Source organism: Astyanax mexicanus, chromosome 8, assembly GCF_023375975.1.
Source record: "Astyanax mexicanus isolate ESR-SI-001 chromosome 8, AstMex3_surface, whole genome shotgun sequence".
In the NCBI taxonomy this organism is placed as follows: domain Eukaryota; kingdom Metazoa; phylum Chordata; class Actinopteri; order Characiformes; family Acestrorhamphidae; genus Astyanax; species Astyanax mexicanus.
Window position 1 is genome coordinate 17102506 of NC_064415.1, and position 21674 is coordinate 17124179.

At 39.9% G+C, this 21674-nt stretch overlaps 1 protein-coding gene across 8 annotated transcripts in view; it reads right to left on the reverse strand.

The window, feature by feature from the left end:
• Window positions 1–2872: 2872 nt before the first annotated feature.
• Window positions 2873–21674, reverse strand: part of si:ch211-200p22.4 (phosphatidylinositol-binding clathrin assembly protein) — a 94730-nt gene continuing 75928 nt past the window's right edge. For 4 of the 8 annotated variants that reach the window (XM_022678527.2, XM_022678526.2, XM_022678522.2 and 1 more), the window contains 7 exons: window positions 18318–18449; window positions 17663–17690; window positions 17186–17321; window positions 15331–15357; window positions 13552–13608; window positions 13103–13219; window positions 2873–8897 (listed from right to left, as the gene is read on the reverse strand). In XM_022678527.2, coding sequence (XP_022534248.1) covers window positions 8883–8897; window positions 13103–13219; window positions 13552–13608; window positions 15331–15357; window positions 17186–17321; window positions 17663–17690; window positions 18318–18449 — 512 coding nt within the window. In that variant the 3' untranslated portion in view covers window positions 2873–8882. The remainder of the gene's footprint in view (window positions 8898–13102; window positions 13220–13551; window positions 13609–15330; window positions 15358–17185; window positions 17322–17662; window positions 17691–18317; window positions 18450–21674) is intronic. The other 4 variants (XM_022678523.2, XM_022678521.2, XM_049483156.1 and 1 more) reach the window with 2 other exon arrangements.

Consider the following 21674-nt stretch of genomic DNA (forward strand, 5'->3'; position numbering starts at 1 on the left):
GGTTCATGTTAGGAGCTTGCATCACAGATAGACAACATAACCAACGGAAACGTACAAAAGAAACAACTCGAGCAAAAAACACATCAAATTAAAACCTAATCAGACTAGCACAGCCAACCACTGAGAAACCAGTAAAAACAGGAAAATACACAGAAGAGCCCAGTACATCCACAACAACAGTTTGCTTACTCAACAAAAAAGCACCATATTAAATAGGTCTTCGCAAACAATACATGGAATTCAGGAACATCGATTCCTCAAGCATGTCAGATAGAAAAAAAGAAACCAAACACATGCAGGAAAAAACAAACAAACCTCAACAGAACCAACAAACTCAAAATGGAATCACATCACACCTCTTGGTCCTGAATCGAGCATCTCATTGCAGGCATAGAAAACAAGATTTAAAGTTTAGACTGAACCAGGATCCTCAGACCAGTGGCTTCAAACCAGTGCTTTACCGTTTACCCCAGATTATCACAGAAAGGCAGTTTCAGATTCAACGTCGGAGGAGAGCCAAGGGTGAAAGGAACTGTATTAACTCCCACACCAAACATTCAACCGCTCTCAGCAACATTCAACATCCACCGTTCACCATGGGAGTTTAAAACCATGAAGCACAACAAAAAGAAGGCTGGAACATGGTGTATGTTGATGTATGAATAGTTTTGAAGAATGAAGGTGCTGGAGATGAAGTAGATGGACACTGTGAGCCTAATAACCCTGTTATAACTGTCGGTATGTCATGAGATATGGAGCCAGTCTTTATGACATACAGTTGTGGTCAAAAGTTTACATACACTTGTAAAAAAACAATGTTATGGCTGTCTTGAGTTTTCAATAAGTTCTACAACTCTTATTTTTCTGTGATAGAGTGATCGGAACACATACATGTTTGTCACAAAAAACAGTCATAAAATTTGGTTCTTTCATAAATTTATTATGGGTCTGCTGAAAATGTCACCAAATCTGCTGGGTCAAAAATATACATACAGCAACATTAGTATTTGGTTACATGTCCCTTGGCCATTTTCACGGCAACTAGGCGCTTTTGGTAGCCATCCACAAGCTCCTGGCAAGCTTCAGGTCGAATGTTTGACCACTCTTCTTGACAGAATTGGTGCAGTTCAGCTAAATGTGATGGTTTTCTTGCATGAACCCGTTTCTTTAGCACTGTCCACATGTTCTCAATGGGGTTTAAGTCAGGACTTTGGGAAGGCCATTCTAAAACCTTAATTCTAGCCTGGTTTAGCCATTCCTTTACCACTTTTGATGTGTGTTTTGGGTCATTGTCTTGTTGGAACACCCAACTGCGCCCAAGACCCAACCTTCGGGCTGATGGTTTTAAGTTTTCCTGCAGAATTTGGAGGTAATCCTCCTTCTTCATTATCCCATTTACTTTCTGCAAAGAACCAGTTCCACTGGCAGCAAAACATCCCCAGAGCATAATACTACCACCACCATGCTTGACAGTAGGCATGGTGTTCCTGGGATTAAAGGCCTCACCTTTTCTCCTCCAAACATATTGCTGGGTGTTGTGGCCAAACAGCTCAATTTTTGTTTCGTCTGACCAGAGAACTTTCCTCCAGAAGGTTTTATCTTTGTCCATGTGATCAGCAGCAAACTTCAGCCGAGTCTTAAGGTGCCTTTTCTGGAGCAAGGGCTTCTTTCTTGCACGGCAGCCTCTCAGTCCATGGCGATGTAAAACACGCTTGACTGTGGAGACTGACACCTGTGTTCCATCAGCTTCCAAATCCTTGCAGACCTGCTTCTTGGTGATTCTTGGTTGACTCTTGACCATCCTGACCAATCTCCTCTCGGCAGCATGTGATAGCTTGCGTTTTCTTCCTGATCGTGGCAGTGACACAACTGTTCCATGCACTTTATACTTGCGTATAATTGTCTGCACAGTTGCTCTTGGGACCTGTAGCTGCTTTGAAATGGCTCCAAGTGACTTCCCTGACTTGTTCAAGTCAATAATTCGCTTTTTCAGATCCACACTGAGTTCCTTTGACTTTCCCATTGTAGCTTTTGTAGCTGAGTCTAATCACTGGGTCAAATGAGCCCTATTTAAATGGGCTCATGAGAAGTCAACAGCTGTAGTCAATCAGAATCACTTACAAGAAGTGAAGAGGCCATGACATGAAGCTAATTTGATTGACACAACTCGCTACATCACCAAAATTGACAAATTTTGTTGCTGTATGTATATTTTTGACCCAGCAGATTTGGTGACATTTTCAGCAGACCCATAATAAATTTATGAAAGAACCAAATTTTATGACTGTTTTTTGTGACAAACATGTATGTGTTCCGATCACTCTATCACAGAAAAATAAGAGTTGTAGAACTTATTGAAAACTCAAGACAGCCATAACATTATGTTTTTTTACAAGTGTATGTAAACTTTTGACCACAACTGTACACCTCCATCCACACTCATTGGAATCAGTCAGATTCAACCTAAATCTAATGGTGGAGACACTGCAAAACCTAAAATGAACAAATTAAGTGGAGGAGAACCACTTGTATGTTGTTTTTAAACTACGGATCCATCCTCTTAAACAGTGTTCTCTGTAGGGTGAACAGGATTAGCACATGGCAGCGCTGAGAAAAAAGTCCAGCCCCATCTCTGATAAGGTCCAGAAACTTCATGAGGTCACAAAGACCCCAAGTTAAGTGCAGTCCAGCCGGGGCTATATATGTGCAGTTCCAACAGGAGCAGTCCTAATGAACCTACGATTTCCCACCAAAACCCCTTTAAGTGCAACTACATAAATTTAGTTTTTGTGTTTGTGGATGATTTAGTGGATGTTACTTCAAACCAAGATTATGGTTTAAATGAGAGATGAGGAAAACAAACAACAAACAATTTAGGAAAGAAAAAATGATTTTATTTCAAAAGAATGAAGTAAAACAAAAGCCCATGATTTTATGTAATATGCATTTTCCATGCGTATTTAAATCATTTTATAATTGCATAAATAAATAAAAAATGTACAAAGGGGTTTCTCCACATAAACTTTTGGAAGGCGTTTTCCCCCCATTCTCCTTCTCATTTGGCATTTGATGATGAAACTACTAACATTTGCAGCCTTCCACCCCAGGGCTAAACACAGACATGACAATGTTTCTATTGTACATTTCATATATAGACCTATATATAAATGCAAATATCTCTTGATCAGAAAATTAAAAGCTAAATAAAGAAAAAAAAAAGAAGAATTTTTTTTTTATAAAAACAATACATTGCAGCGTATGGGTATATACAGAATATACGAGACAGCAATCGTAAAAGTTGAAAAACCACAGAAGTATAAAAGAAAGCGTGCACAACATTTGACAAAAATGACAACCACACAACCCACATGTTTTTTGCCCTAAAGGCTCCCTGGTGACTCTGAGGTGAGAAGAACCCTGTACATTCCCATGAAATTAGCCTTCAGACTCTGTTCCACAGCCAAAGCCAGGAATTCCACCAACCACAGTGCCAGAACCCATCTGATCAAAAATTACAACATTTTTAAAAACATCTGTGGCTGGAAATTCTATAACTCCTCCCGTCATACATTCTAGAAATAAATAATTATGGGGGCAGAGAATTTTAGTGGCCATGCATTCTAGAACTTCTATCCATAAAAAAAATTTAACTCATTTGGTTGCAGGAACTCCTGCACCTAGAATTCCAGGGGAAATAAATTACAGAATTTAGGTCGTCAAGAATTCTGGTGCCCAAGAATTTAAAAACTTTAGGACCCAGGAATTGTAATAGAAATTATTCTAGAACCCATTTGGCAATAACTCCAAAAATCTGTGGCTGAGAATTCTAGAACGTGTATCCATCCCAGGACTTTTAGAGCAAGATAAATGTAGAATTCAAAATTTGATGGAATCTAGAACACATGCAGCTACGAGATGAGAATAGCAAAAATGCTAGAACTATTTTACCTAAAGAATTGTAGAGGATGAGAATACTAAATCATCTATGGTCAAGAATTCCAAAAGAAGAAAACAAGAAAAGCTGACAAAAGAAGACGGACATTAACATTAAAGTGTTTTACTGCTAATTGTGCCGTGTATGACCATATATGTGACGAATAAACTTCGATTTGATTTGATGAGCACAGCTGATTGTAGGATTCTGGCAGCTGGCTGTGGAACAGAGGCACTGGAGGCTTTCTAGAACCAGAGAGCCAGCAGAAGAAGCAGCAGCAGCTGATCTATTTGGCTCTTGACCCCAGCACTGAGTTCAGACTGAAAGCTGGGTTTTTGATCTGTGCAGACCAGCGGGAGGTTTGGAGGACATGAACCTGCCGGTAGCTACCACTAGAAGCCTTGGCTGAATTACTGGCAGGACGATGTGAGGGAGAGAGAAAGAGAGAAAAAGAGAGAGGGAGGGAGAGAGAAAGAAAAGAGACAAAGAGAGAGAATGGCAGCACACCTTTAAATACATGTACACATCCATGTTAAGATACCTTCCTATCTAAACTGCTGGATCTGACTCTCAGAAGTGTGGTGAGCTTGCTGCTCCACACCACCAGAGGGAGCTAAAGTAACAGGAATTACTTTAATAAGTGCTATAATATTATGCCTTCACCAGGTTACGCTTGGCACAGGTTAGGCTTTGCAACAAGGTATTAAAACTAATAGATAGATGTGCCAATTTCTGCCACTTTAAATTACCAAGTCTTAACCGTGATGTCAGACCTTTGGCATATCACAAAAAAGTTCCTGATGGTAGTAAAATGAAGGAAGATCACAGGTAGTTTTGACAAAATGGGACACAAGACAGACCATTCAGCTAAACACAGGACAGTTAAATCTCTCTAGCAGCTTCTTTCATCCAATCTAGCTTAACTCAATAACCTCCACAATACAGGACGGATAGACGGACTGCTAAAAACAAACATGCAAAACGGAGGAAATGGACAGAAAAACAGCAAGCGTCAGACATCCAGAAATGCTACAGGAAACAGGCCCGCTAGACCTAACAAAAAAAGAAAAAGCTGTGCTCATCACTCTCTGTGCCAAAACACACTTCTACTTTTAAAAAAAGACAGACTCCCAGTGGATCTCCTCACATGCCTGCTTAACAGCTCCAACAAAGCACCGCCTTTCCTCAGCCCACCTGCACTCTGTATAAACCAATCACATCTGCTGGTATTCCCTTACTACTCTGCTCAGTGCATTTCTATTTTCCAACAACACACCTGGCAGTGCAGCATAACTGGGAGAACCAAGTAGAATCAGTCAGCATGGCTTAGAGCAGAGAGTTCAGTCAGTAAGAGAGACTAGAATAGCATACAGTGCTATGTCTTGTGGTGCAACAGAAAAGAGGTGACGATCCAGCAGCTGCTGTAAACTCACTCTCAGGATTGAGAATTGGTTGCAGCAAACTAATAAAAAAAAAGCCCTGGTGCTGTAGATGCAGTTCAAAGGCTGCATTCACTGGTGGCACTAATCAAATGAATAGGTTAATCTTGCAGTGAAGAAAAACGGTTGTGAAATTCTGTGAAACTAACAACAACAATAAATCCATATTAACTGGTATTCGCTTATTTAGGAGTATTTTATCTTTTTCAGTAACACAGATACAGATAAGTATCAGAGAATTGTCTTTCCGAGCATCACGTCACAGTCACAGTATCATATCTATCTTATTGTGGGAAACTTATCCTATTATAAGATGCTCTGGTTTTTAGCTGCAATATAGAAGTAATCTCTTTTGAGTCCATAAAGAACCTTGTTTGTAACTGAGATGTGTTGAAACAGTGTAGAGAAACTGTTCTTGATGCAAATGCCTTTAAAATCACACACATCTCCATAACAAGCATGGAACCTTTTCTAGCACTTTATTTGTAAGAGTCCAATAATTCCACTGACCAGCCAAAGGTCATGGAATACAGACTACAGACTGTGGTACTTCAGGGGACAATCTGTGAATGCACATATCTGTATATGTTGTGAGGTGTTATCTTGTGAACGAGGTGGTAAGTGTGTTCATGTCAAGGTGACGTAAATTATCGGTCTAAAATGATTTTTTCGGATAATTCATAATGTTACCAGATAACAAATTTTAAGATTTCCAATTCAGTTGACAACAAATTAATATTATTTTCCTCTGGAATCAACTGCAGGTGTGGAGGTGCTTTATATACAGCCTGTCCACAGATCACAGATCACCAATGGGCATTCTGCTGTTCGTTCATCTGAATGCCCGTCACGCTCTCTCGCTCTCTCTCTCTCCGCCTCTGCTACACTCTAAAAAAAATAAAACATAAAAAACATCAGAGGTGCTGTGCAATCGGCTGCAGTTGCTCATCATAGAGCATCTGGTCTTTGTGGTTCTTAAAGCATGCTGTACAAGAAGACTAAATACGACCTCTGCCTGATAAGATCTATGCCTGGCCTGTCTGTGTGTGTGTGTATGCGTGTGTGTGTCTCTAACAATTCTCTAGCCATGCCTGAATGATTCGTAGCCACTCTGCTGCTGCTGCTGCCTCCTTCTCCTCCTCCTCCTCTTCTGTCTCTTTCTCTCACATTTTCCTCCAGGGAGGTGGATAAAGGGGCGAGAGGAGCTAATTAAAGAGGCATCAAAGCATCACCTAGACGGCACGAGCGCACATACATCTGATCCAGTAAAGAGCAGAGCTCGAGTCTGGCCACAGTGGCCCAAACAGCCTCGCCATTACGTCTCTCGTCTCATCAGAGACAAAGGAAGAGACACAGAGTGAGAAGAAGAAAAGGGTAAAAAGAAAACAAAAACAATGAGTCTCTTTCATGTGGACGTCAGGGATTTGTTCCGTACGGGCTCCGTAACAAAACAGCCGTTCTTCGCCAACACTTCCACGACAAAGCTCACATTTAGTGGATGTTTGCCCGATCCGAGAGGGACAAACCAAAACTGGCAGACGAATTTCAGCCACTAATTTCAATTAATAATATTGGCACAAGCTCCTCTTCACACTCCTCACAGCCAGGGAGATGATTTTAACATGGCTTTGTGCCGTGCAAAGAAAAAGGGGTGTGAAAGAGGTGGCATATGTTCACAGGGATCGTTAATCACAATTTCTGTAAATTTGGCAACTTCAACGAAAGCGGATTTCATGGCATTCGAGCAGGGAAAAAAAAAATTATAACATGGCTTTCAAACCTATTACTAACCAATAACCAGCACACAAATTAAACAGATTATTAAATGAAGTAGAAGAAGAAAAACATGTGCAACAGCCCTGACCTCCCTCTTAATATCTCTCTCTGTTCCTGTCCTGCAGGGGGTGGGTATAAAACACACTGCAATAGATGGCGGAGGAGTCCCACAAGCTGTTCTAAACAGACATGCCAAAAATCATGGGATAGCAGTGTGTAAAGTGATCATGAAATGTTCGTTACCTCTGGGGGCGGCTTGGAAACACCCACACCTGTACACTGTACACTGGTCAGCGTGTTCATGGCAAGGCAATGTAAATTATTTGTTTGAGCGAGGCCTGACTGTGTGTACCAGGAATACATCACAGAAGGCAATCACCACCCACAGTGGACAGCACTATGGTAGTATTAATGATTGTGACTGGAGGTGTCTGGCTGGAATTGTCCATGTAAACAGACAAGTGATCCACACACTCCCTTCACAGTCAGTTCAGTGTAGCATCCTCTAGATTCCATGGTATGTGTTCCTGTCCCATGACTTTTGGCATGTCTGTGTACAAGCTGATTTATTACAAGAAGCAATGAGTGAAGAGAATTTTTTTTTCTTGCTGTTTGCTTAGTATGAACTTAGTATGAACTTTATGGTATGAAAGTATGACCCACCATGCCACCATGCTTAAAACAGCACCCGATCCCAACAAACAGTTTGTTCACAAACACACATTATTGATGAGAAAACTGAGAAAGCATGCTGACACAATCAGTAACTTTCAAAGACATGATCTGGGGGGGAAAAAAATAATCTGAAGATTACTGACCACACATCAAAATGGGCAGAGACCAGCTCAGTGTGATTTGATAGAAATACTAAAGTGCTTAGAGATGCCGTTCATCACCACAGCTGCTGGTGATAAACCCTATCCCTTGTTCTTGAGATGGAAACAAAAACGACTCGTTTGAGAAAGCGCTGAAATATCTAGCAGGTAACATCTGTAATCCTACAGACCAACCAGACTGGACTAGGCTTGGGCTGACTGGGTGGGGAAAGCATTCAGCTTGTGGCTCCATGCCCAAACAAACAGCGCCCTGAGGCGTTTCAGTAACATACACTCTAAAAAACAAAAGCAAGATGGGTTCTTTGGAGCTACGCCACTGAAGAACCACTCCTAATTTCAGAAAGAACATTTCACTGGATAAGAGCATTTTGCGGTCTTATATGCATCATAAAGGTTCTATATCGATTAAAGCCTTTCCCTAGAACCATTTAACCTTTGTTTTTAAGAGTTCTAATAGGTAAACAACATTTACTACGGTGTTCTCTGCCACACTAGCACCAAATCTGATTTAGAAATGATCAATTCCCTTAAAGAAAGTCCTTTACAACATGTGAAGATACCCTGGGAAGCTTTACAATCAGAAAAAAATGAGACAAACTATGAATAACAGAGTAAAACAAGTATGCATGGTTGTGTTAGAACATCCTGTTGCGGTGTGTGCGGATGTGTGTGTGTGTTTGAGAGCACAATTTCAGACACTGAGGTGAGCAGTCATGACAGAAAGACACCCTTGCTCCTCCAGTATGCATTTCTCCCGCTCTTCTCCGTCTGTGCTGCTGTATCCCTTCTCAGTGTCCTCCTCAGTCTCCCTGAATTATGTGGTGGATGGTCTTCCTCTCGATCACTCGCTCAGTGGGGTTTTTGCCGTCCTGTTTGGCACTCCTCTGCACAACGCTATTACATGAACTGCATCTGCACCAAAGAAAGGCGAGACACCAGGTTAAAACCCAGACCGGTTTTTAAAGCGGTTTAAAGTCTGCAAATTCCTGCTGCAGCTGCAAAATCCCTAACAGGATTATTGGAGAATTTCTGTACTTTTCGGGATTTGGATAATACCACAGGTATTTTAACACATTTCTCTAAGTTGGGACTGTTGGGAGTGACATTCAAAATGCAGTAAAGTCATTATTTATTAAGGGAATCATTTGTTATCCATCAAAAGTAGCTGTGTAATTTGGTGTGAACTAAAAAGATTAAGGTGAATAAAAATTTACCCTAATCGGTGCCTTAGATGACAAATTCTGTAAAAAAAACAAAACAAAACAAAAAAAAACTTCTCTGTTTTCAAATCTTTCAAATAAAGCCATATATAAAGCCTTTCTCTTTTAATTTAAGCAAATAACTAAGATTTTAGAACTTAATGTGCAAACTGTTACTCTAAGCCAGGGGTGTCCAAACTATGGCCCGCGTATTGGCCCACTGTTAGGCAGGTTTTTATAATATGAGATTCAAAGTTTGAACGCTAGGTGTCAGAAACGGGCCAAAGAGTCGGATAGGGTGCGCATTTCTAGCGCAGAAAACCGGGCCAAAAAGTGTAAAAGCAGAGAGGGTGCGTATTTCTAGCGCAGAAAAACGGGCCAGAGTCTAAAAGCGGAGAGGGTGAGCATTTCTAGCGCAGAAAAACAGGCCAAATAGTATAAAAGTTGCCATAATTAAGGAGTTTTATATTAAGAGACATCATGAAATTAAACATCAATTTGAAAAATCTTAGTTTACACAACAATGTCAAAGATAAAGATAGTAAGTCAAGTAAAATGGTGTGTAAGTGAAATAATTAGGAAAAAGTATTATTTAAAGTGGTATATTTCATTATTTGTTTTATTACAGAGTGTGGCCCGTGACTTCAAATATATTTCTCCTTCTGGCCCCCAACAAAAAAAGTTTGGGCACCCCTGCTCTAAGCATTTTGTAACACACTATACATTTACTACTACTATACAGGTGCTGGTCAACGAATTAGAATAATTTGAAATAGTGCAATCATGAAATTCTTTGAATGCATTTTTTGTGCAGAAAGCAAATCAGGTGTTCACCGCACCTGTCCTACTCGTTAGACTAATCACAGAACTCGTTACCTGGAAAATTTGCTCAGCTGAGCTTTCCAAAAGGCCCATTTAGGCCATTTAACTGTGACACTGTTGTTTTATTGAATTAGAATAATGGAGAAACCGTTTCATTGAATTAGAATAAATGCTCGAATTTTTGTTTTCTGTGAAGAGTGTTCACTGTGCAGTATAAAGTCAGGGTTGAGTAGAATTTCTAAGTTGTAAAATCAATCATGGGTAAGCAGCGCGACCTCTCAACTGGAATAGTGTCTCAAATTCAAGACCTTCGCCAACAAGGCTTGACCCAAACTAAAATTGCTGAGCAGCTCGGCATCAGCCAGTCTTCCGTCTGCCCTCTGCTTCCTCAAGAAGACTGTCAATGCTGCCGTATATCAAGATGTTCTGGAAACGTTCCTGATTCAGACTGTTGAGGAACAGTTCGGCGAAGAAGACTTCATATTTCAACAGGATCTTGCACCGGCTCATGCGGCAAAGTCGACCAAAGATTGGTTCACTAAAAAACAGCTTGAAGTTTTGGCATGGCCGGCCAACTCGCCTGACCTCAATGTCATTGAAAACCTTTGGGCCATCGTCAAGCGGAAAATTCGCGACAGAAAGCCTACTACGCTGGACCAACTGAAGCAGAACATCGCCACTGCCTGGGAAGCTGTGAGTGCGGAAACTTGCGACAAGCTGGTCAAATCGATGGCGCGGAGACTTCAGGCAGTCATACAAGCCAAGGGGGCAGCCACAAAATACTGAGAAAGTGATGATTGTAATTATAATAAAAATTATTCTAATTCAATGAAACAGTTTCTCCATTATTCTAATTCAATAAAACAACAGTGTCACAGTTAAATGGCCTAAATGGGCCTTTTGGAAAGCTCAGCTGAGCAATTTTTTTCAGGTAACGAGTTCTGTGATTAGTCTGACGAGTAGGACAGGTGCGGTGAACACCTGATTTGCTTTCTGCACAAAAAATGCATTCAAAGAATTTCATGATTGCACTATTTCAAATTATTCGTATTCGTTGACCAGCACCTGTACATATACTGTGATATAAAAATGTTTTAATAATATTTATTTATTTGTTTTTGGGATCTATACTACATCATTGTGATACTCTAATAATCTAATAATTAAGTTGTCTTCTTCTTCTTATTATTATTATTGAAATTCTACATTCAAATTGTTCAACACTACTCCTCCTACAGTTTTTGAACTAGAAACAACTTCACAGGATGGTTCACCCAATAGCCATGAAGTGGGCTGGTGCACCAGGGTTCCATCGAAGTCGGATTATTTTCCATAGGGTTCCATTCAAGGTGTCCAAATTTTTTATATATTTTTTTTAAATGCTCTGCAGGTCACTGTTTTTTTTAGCTAGAAAAACAGGAAACACGTAGAATCGGTTGTTAAGTTTCGGATATGCATACTGAACTGACCTGAAATACAGTTTCCGTAAAATTAATGTACATCTTGTCCATCGTCAAAAATAAACGGCGAAAAACTTTAAATGTAAACATTCCATCCCACACACCAGCTGTATACACACACGAGAACCCCGTGTTCTGTTCTCCTCCTCACTACTGTGTGTGTATAGAACGCTCATCCCTTCAGGCACACACCACACCCCACAACAGAACCCACACCTCACACCCCTCATACACATACACCACACACACTACACACTCCCCATACTACACAAACTTAGTGACCATTTGACAAGCCAACTAAAAGTTTGTTCACAAACTTTCCCTTTCTAGTTACATTAACAATTATTAAATATATTATTTAAATATCTAAGTACTAATAACACAGTCATTTTGGTTTTCAGCAAGCAGACACTGTAAATAAAAATGTTTTCTAAATTGTACTAAAACAAACAAATAAAATAATCAAATATTAAACATAGCAATGTGTTACTTACTTACACACACAAAAAACAAAATACATTTTTTTTTACTTCGTGGTGGATTATCCATGGACTGCATAAACCAGAAAAAATATATCCACAAGAACTTGTGAAGAACAAAATGTAAAGGCAACTTAAGCAATATGATGTACAAATACACTGCTTATTCATATATCTGTGCCCATACAAAGCGCTAATTAATTTCTTTTTTAAATCATTTGAATTGTTATAAGATGAAATAAACTGTCCTCTCTCCCTAAACAATGAGAATTCTCTGGCTCCTATTATTTATTGCTTCAGGCTTTAAAGGGCCATACAGTAACTAAATAACAAATAAAAAAGCTATTAGAGTCAGCATCTTTAGAGTGAGTATTTCTTCATAGTATCTGTACTCATTAAATTCCCACAGGCAGTTATTCCAAGAGCACAGCTCTGAAAGAAGGGAAAAACGATTAGCCTGGCCGTGGCAGAGAGCTACAATGAGGGATTTCATCACTGTACTTTTTTTAAGAGAAAAACTAAAGTTTTAAAGCAAGTATAAACAGAAGAAGTTTAAGTTCTGAAAGCAAGTTTAATCAGACGTTGGAGGTTTGGGAGTTCTCTGGTGTGAGAAGCAGGCTCTACACAGAGAGACTGAAAATAGAGTATGATTCATTTTTAGAAGAGATTTCAGAAACACTGTGCAGGAGTGTACACACAGGGCATAGAGAAACTCCTACACAACATCCATAACCTATGATGCTAAACAAACAAAAGCACACAAATACAGCTGCAGTTATATGCATCATATGCAACATCTTGTATTAAGCAACTAACTGCATGGGTTAACACGGTTTGTGTGAGATCTCTCACACTGTTTTTGGTTGCTCAGTCTGAGGTCTGAAATATTCTTGAATATTTTCTCTGTGCAAAATTTTGTATCTGCATTTTTTATTTTTGTGGTTTGTCCATTTTTTTTCTCCATAATTTGAATCTGACAGTTGTTCCTTGCACGGTGTTAAAATTTTCATTTTGAATGGACCAATAGAAAAGATCACTATCCCGATTCCCACTGAAAGTTACGATTTCTTCCTCTTTCCATAAACACTGCATTTTTTGAGACACTTGGTAATTGGTTTTGTGAGACAGTGACAATATTGAGGTGTATGAATTTGTACCTGAGCTCCAGGAATCGGAGCAAATGGGTTGGTGGGTCTGAGAACAGGCTGGTTGTACATCATGGGCTGTGGGGTCATAACTTGGACCCCTCCCATCTGTCCCATTTGAGGAGGGACCTGACAGACAGACAGGAGCAGAAAATATGAAATATATAATAAATAAAAATAATATAAAGAATTCAAAAGAAGAACAAAATAAGACTATGCTTCCATCAAAAAAACACGAGCAAAAGTAATTATATAGTGATTTATATATTAAGAATTAAGAACATAGTATCAGCAACCAACATCTGCAATATCAGTAAGCTTAGCCCTAGCTTAAGTTAGCTAACTGGCTAAAATTGGATATAGTAACTATATATATATATATATATATATATATATATATATATATATATAGTGTATATATATATAGTGTATGTGTGACATGGGCGGCTGATCGTACTCACCATTCCATACACAGGCACTTGAGGTGTGGTCATGGGGAAGGCCATGGGAGCCGGGGCCTGCTTGACACAACAGAACAAAATGAATGCATGCAGAGATCACACTCACCATGAGAACCACATTCCAGACACACAGTCCATCTAAATAAGTGCCATTTAACAACTACCTCTCCCCAGGACCACCAGAGTCTCATTACTGGTCCTGTTGGTTGCCATGGAAAGCTTCTGATGCTCTAACACACGCGCACGCGCGCACACACGCACACACGCACACACACGGCCAGCCTGAGCCCAGTGTTTCTGATAGAACCTAAAGCACTTCTGGGCTTGATTAGTTTGATCAGAGGAGGCTCTGTTATGTCAACGGAAAGATCTGATCATCTGAGCTGATAAGTAAAGGGCACTGAATTACCACCAGTCATCTTGCATTTGTATAAATTCATGAACAGCATGTTTTAGAAGTATCATTTTCAGTATTCCATAATTATTTACTATTTTGCCTCAAAATGAAAAATGGCTTCATAACAAAATGTGAGCTGCTCCAATTGACTGGTTTACATAGTTGTAACAGCTCCCATGAGACACCTAGCATAGCATGTTACAACGTTGCTTTGTGTTTAACACTGTGACTAGGACACACTGTGACAATGGCATTTTTGAAGATATTCGATATCTCCAAGTCTATACTGTGACTGTAGCCACTGGCTTTGGTTAGCTTTTAGCCAAGCAAGGGTCTCCCAGGTGGCTAGGATTGGTTTGAAGCCTAGTTTGGACACCTGCATGAATTCATATTCTTTAAAAATAGACGTTGCACTTGAAAAATGTCAAGATTTCTTATTCATCACACATTCTCTTTTCAAACTGGTTGTATGAGTCACACTAAAATAAATATTTGATATTAAATGATTTCTAAACCTTTGTAAAGTCTTTCAAAAAACTGATAACATCAAGGCAGCCAATTACAGGAGAGCACTTCATCCATGCAATTTTGTACAAGGCAGATTTATGCTAAATTGAAATGCTCATCAGTAATCCTTTCCATTTCAGAACCATCCTTGATAAAAACCAATTCGGCTCAAATAAAGCTTTCCAACTTCGTTGCAAGCGATGAAGCAGTAACAGTCATTAATCAACACTTAAGATGAATTGAAGTATATGACAGCTGGTAGAGCTATGAGCAGAATGGAAAAGCTCTGACACCAATCTTTTATTTATAAGAGCAAGACCTGCTGTGCTTATAGAATGCAAGGATGAGACGGGGGGTTATCTTATATAAACTTCTATTCTGAACACAGAACTTTGCATATCAAAGCTTTAGAATCACAAGCTCATACTGTAGGCAGGCACATTCTGCTAGGCAGCGAGGAGAAGTGTGTGACTGTGAGGCTGCAGTCCAAAAGGGGAGAGATAGGGAGAGAGAGAGAGAGAGAGAGAGAGCAGGACAGAAGCAGTGCAGTGCAACAGCAGATGGTCGTGAGTAGTGAGAGCACAGCAACAACAGAGACAGAGGAGACACACACACACACACACACACGTACGTACAGCAGAATGAACACAAACGCGCACACACACACAGACATTCTACTGCTTCTACAATGCATAGGGACTAGAGAGAGGTCCAAGGGACCCCCCACAGGGTGCAGAGAATATAGAGGAGATTCTTCTACTCCAACAACTCAGAAGAAGAGTGTGTGTTCGTGTGTGTGTGTGTGTCACAGAAAACTCTTGAGCGATACTCCAGGGATTATAATACAGGCTGCTCTGTTACATTTGGGTACTTACATAACCAGTATAGAACATTCCACTCTGCTGGGTTAGGCACGGGGGAAGAGACAGACAGAGAGAGAGAGAGAGACAGAGAAAGACAGAGAGAAACAGAGAGAAGAAATGAATGGAAAAAAGAAAGATGTTAGACATGAAAAAATGCCATGAGCCAGTTTTGATCACAGAGAAAACCATAACGCAGAAAGAGACAAAGAGAGAGAGAGAGAGAGAGAGATAGAGATAGAGAGAGATGGAGAGAGAGAGGAACAGAAGCCCGAGTGAAGGAGAGAGGAGGGAAAGCGAAAGGTTAGTCTGAAGCACACAGTTAAACAGATAGTGATGTATATCGGTTCCTGCAGTGGTCAGGTCATAAAACTGAAGCTTACTCTAATCCAACTCTGTATCTATGGAGGGAACAGAACACACATACACATGCCACAGCCTCGTACCTGTAAAAACAAATGTACAATATACTACAATGCCAGTAGTCCTTCTGTAAATTGTATCTTATTGTACTTGGCAGAAAAATACACATACACGTCTACACGCCTCTCAAACTGTTATAAATAAAGTGTAGATGAACTTGTATGCCTTTATATAATTATTATATTATATATTAAAGACATAAATGGTCTTGAAATGGCTATATTAGGTCTGTAGCAGCTTTCATTGATTATGTATTCCATACATAATCATTTTCTACATGTTTTACTGTATTATAATACCAAAGCAGAATTCTCTCTCTTAATCCGAATGTATTTATTCCAACCCAACTAACCCGAGATTTATTAAATGTGTGAAGTTTGCTTTCTTATTTTTACGGCTTAAGTTTATATATATATATATATATCATTTATTTTGAGAATTAGCATTATTTTAAAGCTCATAGTCTTTAACTTTATAAACGTATGGTCTCATAAATGTATGTTCATTAATACAATGTAATTAAGCAAAATGGGCCAGCTAAAATAAAAGGCATATACAAACAGGATCACATTAAATGATTAATCTCAATTATTTGTTTGACAATTCATCATCTACACTATATTACTGTTTATTATAACTATTTCTGGAACAGTATATCTTCCAGGAAAGTGTGGTATTCGGTTAGAGGTGTTTAAAGTATTCACAGTATTAACAGAAAAAAAATACAGAATGTCTTTCTACACTGGCTCTATTGAGGTTCTGCAGCCTTGAGTGATGCCAGTATTTTTTAGCGGATGAGTGTGGAACTGCATCATCTTTTGCAAAATCTGGATCATATCATCCAATCAGCTCTCAGGACTGGCTAAATTATCGACTGATCAATGACTGCATGTTGGCAGAAAAAAAAAAAAACACACAGTAGGGAAACTGTAGCAGCTGCCATCCTCCCATCTCTACATTAGACAGACAATTATTGCATTTGCCAAGATATACATTTTTTTGTGCAGTAAAAGTCATTTCTGTGATACCGACTAGCACAAATAATTCAAATGTTAAAAGCAGCCTACATTAACACCAAGAATTAATGGTTCATTATGCTTGCTGAAATACGTTTTAAATTAAGTAGTTAATACGCATCAAGATGTACTTGAAGTCCCATTAATAGCATCTTTCTGCCATTTCAGCTTAACAAATCTGCAGCACAACTGCAGCTCTGGCAGTCTGCATCTCTCTAAAAGAACATCTGCAGCCCTTTAGAGCTACATGTTCCATTTTGGTGAGGATCCAGGAGTATTCATTCCTCCTGGAAAATGAAACGATTCGGCTCACCCTCTCTATCTTCCCTTGGGTCTGTCAGGGTAGAATAGAGTAAAGGCTCTGCAATAATTCCACTCTAGGAGTGTGAGTGTGAGTGTGTGTGTCTGTGTGTGTTTGTGTGTGTTCTCACCATGTGGGGCACAGGCATGGGAGCAGGTGGCATGGGGGCAGGGCTCCAGGCAGTCGTGCTGCTCATGGTTTTGGACTGCCAGTTAGAGCCACCGGTCAGCTTTTTCTCCCCAGGCTGTGTCCAATGCATGTCTGGCCTGAAACACACACAGAGACACTAGTTTTTAAACTCTGTGAGGACACAGGAAGATACTTTAGATGAAATGTATGACTATTATGTGTATTTCAAAACTACAACACACACTAAATATTGGACTTGAAGAAACACTAAAACAGGATTTGTAATTTTTTTGTATAAATGATTGTCTTTTTACAAACTGTGAAAGTGCTTTTTTTTATTTTCAGTGTATCCTAGAATAGAAAAGATTCATTTGTTTATAGAAGAAAAAAAAAAAAAAAAAAAAAACTTAGCTCAGCCTACCAAACCAGATTAATTAACAAGCTAAAATCAACAGAAAGCTTGAGGATTGGCACTTACTTTTTGCCTGCAGATCCAAACTGCAAATCTGAAATGAGCAGAGAGAGACAGAAAGAAAGAGACAGACAGAAAAAGAGAGAGGTTTGTTAATAAAAAATAGTTACACCCCCACAGTGCTGGCAGGTTTCCAAGCTTCATTATCAACAATGCTTCCATACATCTGTATGTCCACTGCACCTTGCAAACACACACCACATGCGCATGCAGCACACACTCCATATGGATGAAACGGATGAGTGGCTGTTATGTGTCTCAAATCTTCTTGTTAAACTCTGAGTCAGCTGGAGATGTGTGAAATTTATGGAAATTTACTAGTAGTTTCATTAGGCTGCTACTGTTAAAGCTGGGTCCTCCATAAGTACTCAATTCAAGTGGATTGCCCAATTATAAAACCATCATATAACACCCAACATCTATTCTCAAATAATCAGTAATCATCCCTTTTCATGTTGATTGTTTTGATTCATATTTCTATATTTCTAATTTGTATTCCTGTTGAGTGTATATTTTTATACACTGGTATATATTATATTTGCCAACATAAAAAAACATGAACATAGTCAATAATTAAATAAAGGGAGAAAAGTGAATGGAGTGATGGGAAAGAACAGGAAGGATCATTTATTAGAAAGGGTGAAGAGGAGTGAGAACTCACTGCCGACAAGGTTGGCCAGGGATGAGTCCAGGTCACTGGCCAGCAGCTTCCCTCCAGTATGAGGGGGCATCACCGGACCCTGACTGTGCGCTGGAATAGTGGGCTTCAACAAGTCTCCTAAAGTATCAAATCCTGAGGAACAAAGAGAGAGAGAGAGAGCGAACAGTGAGTGGGACCATAGAAAGAAAAGGGTAGGGACATACAGAGACATGAGTGGTTCCAGAAGGGAAGAGGGATTTGGACCAGAGTGTCAAAAGGGTGGGGTCAGAAAGAAGAAATTGGGGTAGGAAGAAAGACGGGTGGGGTCAGAGAAAAAGAGAGGGGGACGGAGAGGAAAAAGTGTGGGGTCAGAGAGATGGGGAAAGAGAACAGAGAGAGACATGGAGAGAAAAGGGAAAAGTCACAGACAGAGAGGGAAAGGGTAACAGAGAGAGAAAAAGGTAAGAAGGGAGAGAGTGAGAAAGAGGAGGGGACCAAGAGACAAAAATGGTTGGGGAGAAAGAGAGAAAAGTGTGGGCACACAGAGATAAAAGGGAAAGGGGGGAAAGAGAGAGAAAAGTGAGGGGACCAAGAGACAGAAATGGGTAGTTACAGAAAGAGAAATGTGTGGGAACACAGAGAGGCAGGGTAAGGGGGACAGAGAGAAAAGTGTGAGGACACAGATAAAGAAAGGGAAAGAAAGAGAAATGTTGAGCAATGCTTAGGATAACAAATATTAAGAAACAATCAGCTTGCAAAGAACAAGTATGTCCATCATCAGTCTCTGAAACAGATTGTACACCAGACAGTACAGAGCATAGAGACAGAGCGAGAGACTGTGAGAGAGTGAGAAACAAACAGACAGTGAGCAAGACCAAGAAAGCAGAAGACACCGACATGTTCACAGAAACATTATTCACACGGCTGAGCAGAGCAGGGTTACAGCAGACACACGCGCACACACGCAGTATGATCTTACTCAATGCATGACAGAGGATCAGAGATGTTATTTCAGCAGCACATAAGGGCAAGAGCCTTCAAATTTCAGAACCAAGTGTACAGAAACGCAGACACTACAGTAAAAAAAAAATAAAACACAAGTGCGCACACCTGGAGCGTAAACGCTGCTGCACGTTGCTGTGGAGCGTCACATTGAGACAGTACAAAGAATCCAGCATTAAACATGCTGCTGTGAGAAACACTGACTTCAGGAAGCTCTGCATTCTTTGGGGCACATTTTAAGCCACACAAGTCATGATCCGTGCCTTTCTGAGGTCTGATTCTGGGTTAAATTCATCATGATAATTGAGAAATGCAACGTAGTTGTATTTTGTGATTAGAGAAACTGAACATTGTGGAGTGGCTGCACCAGTATAAACACGCTAGGCAGTCGATACACTATTTGCTGAAACTTATCGGTTCAATACTGAAACTAGGAACAGCACTGGGGACTGATAAGCTCTTCTAATAGATTCACACTGATCAGATAAAACACGCATGGAGGAAAAACACTTTCGATTCCGATTTGGGCCACTTGATGAAGTACTAAAATCCAATAAAGGCCGATACTAAGCAATGTGACTCTAGATAGAGCAGAATTTACGTACAATGTGAGTGAAATGATCTATGTCCAAAACAAACTGTGAAAATGGTTGTTTTTGAGTATACTACTGTTTATGAGACATTATAGTCAGGGCAGCACTGTGGTCATTAAACTGATTCATACAGCGCCCATCAGCAAGAGGGCCAATCACTGACCTTTTAACACTCACTCACACTAAACAATTCACTAATTCCTTCTGTAAACAAGTGAGAGCAACAGCCTCTTAGCTAATGACACATATATAAGAGAAAGTGAAAGACCCAAATTAATTGAAAAAATAAACAAAAGAGGGAAGAGGAAAAAAAAGAAAAGAGAAAAGAAAAAGCTGTGGAATCTGAACACTGGACAGTGTGCTGACTCAGACCACATTCTAACAGATCCACTTAATGCATCACCAGCAGGAATGGAGAGAAAATGAAGAAAAAAAAAATGAATTCACTCACCACATGATACAACTAGCACAGCCAGAAGGAGAGCACAGAGAGTAGGATGGAAAATATAGAAAAGAAAAGCAGAAAGAGAGTGCAGGCAGAAAGAAAAAGGCAGAAAAGAGGTAGAAAGTGAGAGGGAGAGACGGTAAGAGGCAGACAGAGTGACAGAGAGACGTAGAGTAAGAGAGAGAAAAGCACAAAAGGGAACACCCGAGAGACAGAAAGGGAAAGAGAAAGTGCAAGGCAGAGAGAGGTGAAGAGAAAGGTAGAATGTGAGAGAAGAGGAAGAGAGAGAGAGAGAGAGAGAGAGAGAGAGGCAGAGAGAACAAAGCCAAAGTGCTGGAGTTAGTAAGTGTGTTGGTGTGTGCTTGTGCTGTGTTTGGATGATGCTGACGTGATGGGCCAGTGACAGATGTAAAAAGTGCGAGTCAGCAAGCACCAGAGCTATCTCTCTCTCTCTCTCTCTCTCACCTAATAAACAGGAAGCACAAACATATAGGCCTGAAACTGCTAACGAGAGCACAGAAAGCAGTGGGTGGAGAGATGACAACAGACTGTAAGAAAGAAACAAAGGAAGGAAAAGAGGAGAGCTGCTGTCATTGCCCACAGAACTCCCTAGAAACAAAGCAGACTAACAAGCTTTCCAGCAGCCGTCTACAGAAGAGCTTCAGCATGAAGAAGCACTCAAGCACACAGAACTCAAAGGAACTGACCAGCAAAACAGAAACACACAGTTCATCCAACTGAGAGCTTATTGCATGGTCATGTTTATTTCTTTACAGAAAATCCCAATCACATTCCTTAAGAATGGAACAAACATGACAACAGTCTAAAGACCTGGGTTCCTCATTTACATCCCACAGAAATACAGCAGTAAAGCATGAGAGGTTACAATTTAGTAATTTCATCATAAAATACCGATGGGTGTGTTGGAAAATATGCTATATGGACAAAAGTATTTAAGTAGACTTTATTAAAAACTACATATATATATATTAAAAAAAGTGTCCTGCTTTTGTTGGAGTAACTGGCCAAAAAGTATTGGACAGAGCACTATCATTCCAGAGAACCCACCTGGTTCTACAGTTCCACAGCTCAAAGGCAAAGAGGTTTTATATCCATTCAGCCCATATCTAGCATTAGGTAACAATAAGTTCCAGTAGGTTCATGTTTATGTTCCACAGTTTGTCCCATTCTATTGGCAGTACCTCTCTACAGATACTAGACAAGCTGTGTATTTTATTTGTGAATCGCCCTTCTAACAAATTCAGATAATCTACTGCAAGTTGCATCCACTGCTGACACGAACGTGCAAAAGCAAACACGCAGCTTGTCAAGTCTGTA